This window comes from Hibiscus syriacus, unplaced genomic scaffold (assembly GCF_006381635.1).
Source record: "Hibiscus syriacus cultivar Baekdansim isolate YM2019G1 unplaced genomic scaffold, ASM638163v2 tig00110694_pilon, whole genome shotgun sequence".
Classification (NCBI taxonomy): Eukaryota; Viridiplantae; Streptophyta; class Magnoliopsida; order Malvales; family Malvaceae; genus Hibiscus; species Hibiscus syriacus.
In genome coordinates this window covers 1,222,750-1,230,290 of record NW_024062828.1, presented here as the reverse complement: position 1 = coordinate 1,230,290, position 7,541 = coordinate 1,222,750, and the positions used below count along the sequence as shown (strand labels likewise).

Sequence of the window (7,541 nt, the reverse complement as noted above, 5' to 3'; positions counted from 1 at the left end):
TGAAGAGATTGGTCATCTCTTCTTCTTCATCATCGTCTTCATCCACCTCTTTATTTTTATCTTGATTGCTTTTAGTGGTGGATTTGAAGTCAATGTCTACCTCATTCTTCTTGTTCTTCTTTTCTTCATCATCTTCTTCTTCCTTTACCATCAACTCATGAGTGAGAAGAGAACCGATAAGTTCATCAAGAGTGAGTGACATGAGGTTCTTAGCTTTGATAATCGTTGTCTTCTTTGATTGCCGAGACTTTGGAAGAGAGTAGATCATCTTCCTCATAAGCTTCTCATCAGGGATTACTTCTCTAAATCCACTGAGATAGTTGACAATCACGAAAAATCTATCCGTCATAGCTTTGATGTCTTCGTATGATTTCATCTTGAAATTCTCAGAGTTATGGTTGAGAAGACTGATTTTGGTTTCCCTCACTTCATTGGTTCCTTCATGAGTGACTTGGAGCAAATATCCTTGGCATTAGAACAAGAAGAGACTCTTCTATATTCATCCGGGCCTAATGCACAAAAGAAGATGTGCATAGCCTTAGCATTGAGTTGGAACTTCTTCTTCTCTCCATCACTCTAATCATCCATCTCACCGGTTGGAATGTAATATCCTCTCATGATAGAGTTCCAAGCTCCTAGATCGTTAGCTTGAATGAAAAGTGTCATCATATTCTTCCAAAATGCATAATTTGCTCCATTGAAATTAGGTGGCTTGTTGACTGATTGAGAGTCTTCAATGTAGTAAGACCCGGAGGTCGAAGTTATCTTCTCTGTTGCGTCGAGAATTGATCGAGCTTCTTCTAGGATCGTCTAAAGGTTATTAAACCTTTTAATGAGTCAAACTCTGATACCGATTGTCAGGAAATCTCAAATTGACAACAAAAAATGTGCCAAGAGGGGGTGACCTGGCTTTTGATAAAAATTTAGGGAGTAAGGAGATTTAAAGGATGAGAGAAAATAATGCACAGAGATTTATAGTAGTTCAACTCCCTCACTGAAGTCTACATCCACTACCTAAGCTCACCACTTAGGATTTTTCAACAAATTCACTAATTTGTTATTTCTTTTTTAAGGATAAAGAGATAAAATTTACAAACTCCCTAACTTTTCAAAGGCTTAGCTAGAACCAAAGCTCATTTACAAAATAAAAAGAAAGTAAACAAAGAAACCTCTAAAATGTAGGTTTTACAAAATTAAAGCTCACAAAAACATAACTATTTACAAGAGAATATAAATAAACAATGAAAAGCTCTTCTCTTGTGTTTGATTGCTTGGATATGTGTTCTAACCCTTCTTCAAGTGTCTTGAACTTGTATTTATATGTTGGAATGTGTTTGTGGCCGTTTTTTTCCGTTGAGAATATTTTGGAGCCGTTGAGAATATTTTGGAGTCGTTGGGGATATTTCTCTGCAAAATAAAATTGTCCAGAACATGGAGTATCAGTACTTCTTTAATGAGTATCGATACTTCCTTTAATATTTTTAAATAAAACTAGTTGTTACTAGTCGTTGGGCCTGACGATATCAATACTATGCTCATGGTATCGTTACTACTATGTAAAGTAGTATCGGTACCCCTTTGGATATCAATACCTATTTTGCATTCTGGAATTTGAGCAAGCTGGTAGTGTCGTAACTACTTAGAGAGTATCGATACTTCTCTTACCTTTGGTATCAATAACGTATGAACAATATCGATATTGTTCATATAGTATTGATACTGTAAGAACATTATTGGTACTTCGTACGTGAAAAATTGTTTTTGTGCCCAAATTCAAGGTTAATGGACTTTAAATATTTTTGAAAACTTTGAACAAATTCAATCAAGTCCAAAAATATTTTTTCCTTAATTTGTTATATCAAAATATTATAAAACATGGTTCAACAGATCCTTAGTTAGTGTTCAATAAAAAAAATACATTATGCTCAACAGGAACAACAATGAATAATTTTCTTTTTGTGAAAGAGAAAATGAAGGAATGTCATTTGTCATTTCATACATAAATTGTTAGAGTATGCCCAAAGATCAATCATGAGATGATTGTATTGATATACTTTATTTATCGTGTTTATTGAATAAAGGCATTGCCATCATTGTTTTTCAGTTATACTTCTGTGTCTTAAATAAACTGAAAGATAATGAAGTCTATATAATAATACGATTGTTATTAAAAAATCCTTAGTCGAGTATTATTATGGGCATGAACAATAATAATAAGTTCAAGGCTAATATATAGTTGATTGATGACAACGAGTTGTCATTGACATAAAGATGTCAAAATCAATACATGAGTATGTTGTTAGAGAACAACATATTGGATTGGCCCGCTATCAGCATATGTATCGGATTATTTTGTGACGGTCACAACATTGCTCATGGTGTTGACTACATGTATGATCCTTAGACTTTAGATCATTACTATGTCAACATATATAGTCATGTTTTGATACAGTTAAACATGCTCCGTAACTGATCGCATTATAAAGACTGATGTTGAACATATCAAAATATATGTAGTGGGATGTGAATGATCAAGATATGATTTGTACTTCTTACATAATAGGAATTATATCATAGGTCACTTGATTGAGTGAGACTAAAAATGGATGGCCATGCTCGAACATGTTGATATGAGATATCATAAGTTGTTCGTTTATTATAGTCTACTCTAGATATCAAGAAACATTAGATAGGCTATACAAGTGTGACTATTCCAAAACTTGTGCCTATTCTAGATATAAAGGACAAAATGATATAATACATATAGGAGTTAGTCACGAAGAGGTTATGATGAATCATGACTTCTTGTAACTTAAATGACAATGATATATTACTAGATGTCACTCATTATTTGTAATGTTAGAATGACTCTAATATTACTACTAATGTTACAGGAACCTACAGGGTCACATCTTAGGATTGAAATGAGCAAATAATAATTTAGTTATACATGTACAATTTGATTGTACATAAATAAAATGCATAATTAACATTAATATATATTTGATATATATGTGTAATATTAAAAGAATATAATTAGTGTAATTATATTTTTTTTAAAAAAATTCAAAATTAAACCCTAAAGGTTAGGGTAGCAACATTATAAAAAGAAAAGAATGGCCCAGTAGCCATTCTTGTTTACTTGCAAAAAGATTCGCACACAAACGAACATCATGAATATCTTTTGGTTTTGCGTCTAAGAAGACAAAGATATGACTTAGGTTGGGTAATCTTAAGATTATGAGTGAAGATCAAGGGATCTCATAATTTCGGGTGAAAGATTAAAATCTTGTTTTGAGTGCGAATGGAATACGAAAGATTTAAACATGTCATAAATCAAAGGTATATGATTCTCGAAAGAACATTTAGTTCATTTCATTTTCAAAGAATTTCCAAATTAAAATTTTGCTTTATTTTCTTATAGCCTTGAAATTAATAAGGGTTCATTTTTAGATTATTAACCGGTTCACGAGTTAAAGAAACATATTATTGAATTGCTCAAATCCATCGTTGAATGTGCTCAAGACCCATCGGCTCGCCGTTGAGATTTTTTGACGAAATTTCCAGTCGCCAGCAACCGACAGGTAAGGTTTCAATTTCCTTTCTTTGCTTTCTTTCAGTTTTCGTTCTCTCTAACTTCTTTCTCATTTTTGTAGGTGGCTACACGTTCGTTCCTGTTCGGCCTCCTTTGAGATTTAAATAGGAATTGAGGTTCGTTCGCAGAGAATAGATGAGGGCGAGGCTGTTGGCGATAAGGTGGAAGAGATGGATAAGGGATAAGGGATATCGATCTTCCAGGGATGAGAAAGATGGCGACTTCTTGTATTTTGGTGGGAGAAAGAATCTATTGTGGTCGATGACAGCCGAGAGTTATGATGGTTAGAGTTTTGGGTTTAGGGTTTAAATAAATTGGGTTAATTAAGTTATTTGGGCTGATCTAAGTTTGGGGTAGCATGGTAAATGGGTCATTGGTCCAAGTTTAATTTTGGGTTGACTCTTAAATTGGGCTAACCCAGACAAAATGAATGCTTACAAACCTAATACGGAGTAGTTCATGTGAAAAAGTAATTTATTTACATGGTTGAGGTAGAATCTGACCAACTTCAGACCTTCAAATATTTTGTTCACTTTCATTAAAGGAAGCTAATCCCTAGAAGAAGCCTTTGTTTACTCTGCAGACTAGGAAAATTAACCCCATAAAATAAATCCATACTTTCATAAATATATTAATGATTTTGTATGCTATTCAAATTGTGTCTTTAGGATGATATATCATGTCCAATCCAGTACAACCAAATACATGTATTTTATGTGATGGTAAACATGTCTCAAAGTCTTATCCACTGTTTACAAGCTGTACTTTACCCATCAATTGCTTTGAAAAATATGCATATCCCAGGCACTGGATTCTCTTTTTAAAATAAAAAGCTGGAAATCACACGATTTCCATTCTAAAAACATTACAAACATAATCCAACAAACTTTTGAAACATGTTATTGATTTAAAAAGAATATGTCTGAATGGTACTTAAATTTCTAAATATAACCTGTTAATATCAAGTTAAAAAAGATAGGAATCGATTATAACAAAAAATCTCATCAAGAGTGTAACTTTTTAAAAAAAACTTTTTAAATTAAACAGATTACAACCGAAAATGGTACATTCTAATCCACTGCTCGTTTTATTATCAAACAAAACATTAGGATTGTGATAAATAAATAAATAAATAAATAAAATAATAATGGTAATAGTAATGGTTAACAGCACCTATGGGTCAGGGTACGTGGGGGATATGCAGCGTTTAAAGGAGCATAAAAGAGGTACTTGGGGGGGATTATTCTCAGCCATGTAAAAGATTTTACTTCTGCAGGTTACGACACAAATCTGTCGGACCACTTTCGATTTCAAACTTTGAGTATTTATTTTGAATCAGAAAATTAAATTTGAGTATTTATTAAATGTGTGTGTTTTTTTTTTAGGTAGGGTGAAGACGTGAGGCGCTTTCGAAAATGCTCCTTATACACTTTTATCCACACAGCGTTATTATTGTGAAAAGGTTGAATCAAAATCGAAGAAAGAAAAAAATAGATCAAAATGTGAAAATGTTATACAAATTTTATTCAAAAGAAGCGTTCATAACATATTTATTTGCAGGAACACAAGTTAAACTAAACAATAATGATAACGCGCATGTATAAATATTGTTTTGAATCACTCAATAAGTGGATTTTTAAAAGTGTATATTTAAACACTGAAGAGAATAATATGAATAATGTGAAATTTAAAAATCTCATGGCCAAAGTTGTTGTTTTAAATTATCAAAGGCAATCATGAACTTCATCAATTCCAAATCACGCACTTGATCAATTGTTGACTTCTGAAATATTTAGGGTTTCAATATCTAAAACTGTCTTCGATTATCATATTAAAATAAGTTTGATCAAATTTATAATTTTACCTGACACCTTTTGAAATATTCAGAATTCCAATATCTAAAACAATCTTTGATTATCATATTAATATGAATATGATCAAATTTATAATTTTACCTTTGATGATTTAAAATCATCATAATTATTAATGAGATTCTCATAATTTTACATTGTTTACATATAATTTTTATTTAAATATATACTTCTAACTATATATTTATTGATTGATTAAAAATAAATTTTATATTAATCTGGTTCGACTCCTCCTGTATCATATACTTTTTATTTTACAAAATTTCTATAATTTGTCTTTTTTTTTTTCTTTCATCTCAATCCAACCTTCATAAGTTCCTATCGTTTTATAGTCATGTAAGTAAAAAATTATTCCAATCAAAAACAACTTTTTTTCTGTTAAAAAAAACATCTATCGTGAATTCGTGATAGACATTTAAAAAATATCAATTCAAAAATTAATCTATAGTAAATATTGATTTAATGGGAAATTATATAATGGGACACCTTTTATATACAACTAAAAAAAACATTATCGGTTTTGTTATTATTTAAATAACAAAACGGTAAAAATTTACCTAAAACATCAATATTTTTTAACATTTTTTTGTAAAGTACCCAACAATAACAAAATCGGTAAAAAAATAAAAAAAATCAATAGCGTTTTATAGGTTTTGTTAACAAAATTGGTAAAACGCCCTATAATAACAAAACCGATAAAAATAATAATATTTTCTTTAATTTTTTAATTTTTTACGTGATCATTTCCCTGATTTAATAATTAATATTATTAAGTGAAATTTAAGCAAGGCCTGTTTTCTAGTGTACTTTTTTTTTACTGAAAATATCTAACACCAATCATTTACTTAGAGTCTGAGAACCTGCACCGACCATTAAATAGAGGCAAAGAATTTGATGACTAAACACTATAGGAACTTGTGATGAATTATAGACTGTTAACAGAGCAAATTCGAAGGCAAGTTTCGCCATTGATCAGTCATCCCCCTTACAAGTTAATGGTACAAGATTCTCTTGCTAAATTTGAATGACATAAGCCTCCAATAATTCAAACAAACAAAAACCCCAAATCTTTTCATTTGAATATTATTACAATTCTTAAACTTCAATTCCAACATCAAAAGCAGACGAGCACCATAACACACCACACAAGCAGCAAACATGAAATACAGCATGAACTGTTTATACCAAAGAAAACTGAAAGCTACACTAGTTATTTCATAAAAATATGTTATCTTTGTACTCCCGTTAAGCCCTCTCCATTGTTTCGCTTAGAGCAGGGATTACTAATGCAAAAAGACCAAACGTGAACCTACAAGGCTAAAAACACTAACTTTAACTCTAAAAAAGGAGTAAGGTTAAGCTCAGATTGCTTTCTCAACATGGCGCAGCTTGAAAACTGTTTCCAAATCAGGAGGCGTAAAGAACTCCCTAACCCCATTATAATGGTGTCTTAAAGTAGGCCGGCGTTTCCTTGGCGGCGGAGGGCAAGGTAGTTTGTCTGGTATTCTTGCTTCCCTTGAAGTTGGAGTCGTTGAACGAGCTTCTTCTTCTTCTTCATCATCTTCTTCTTCTTCTTCTCTTTGTTTTGCTCTTGGTTTTGTGTTTATTAGCTTCAATGATGTCTTAATAGCAATACCCGTTAATACCCATTTCTTCCCTGGGGAATCTAGCACTCCATCTACTTGTGATTTTTTAGAAAACCCCATTTTTAATCGGAAGAGAAAAGGGGATTTTGGAGATGAAGAAAAGGAACCCAAGGTGAGAAAATGGCTGAAAACAGAGGCAAAGCAAATTGCTTTTTAATCAAAGAGCAAAAGAATGAGTTTTTTATCAACGAAATGGAAACAATGTAAAACGCAGAGATAAAAGAGAGATCTTTGAATGGGGCGGGGAAAAAAAGAGTAAAATATTTAAGCATTGGTTGAGAGAGAGACGGGCGGCTGGCTGCCCGGATATTTACGGGCAGCTGAAACCGTCTGAAGAGAGTTTTTTTTAGGGTTGGCGCCAAAATTGGGCAAAAAGTCTAGTGAACAACGGCTTTTATTCCCGCCAAGATTTGCGAATTTCCCACTTTG

At 32.0% G+C, this 7,541-nt stretch overlaps 1 protein-coding gene across 1 annotated transcript; it reads right to left on the bottom strand.

Annotated features, from left to right (window-relative positions):
• Positions 1-6,812: 6,812 nt before the first annotated feature.
• On the bottom strand, positions 6,813-7,291 carry LOC120138466 (cyclin-dependent protein kinase inhibitor SMR6-like). Its single transcript, XM_039153924.1, has one exon. It carries the CDS (start codon positions 7,170-7,172, stop codon positions 6,828-6,830), a length of 345 nt encoding a protein of 114 aa, XP_039009855.1. The 5' UTR covers positions 7,173-7,291; the 3' UTR covers positions 6,813-6,827.
• Between the last annotated feature and the right edge of the window lie 250 nt (positions 7,292-7,541).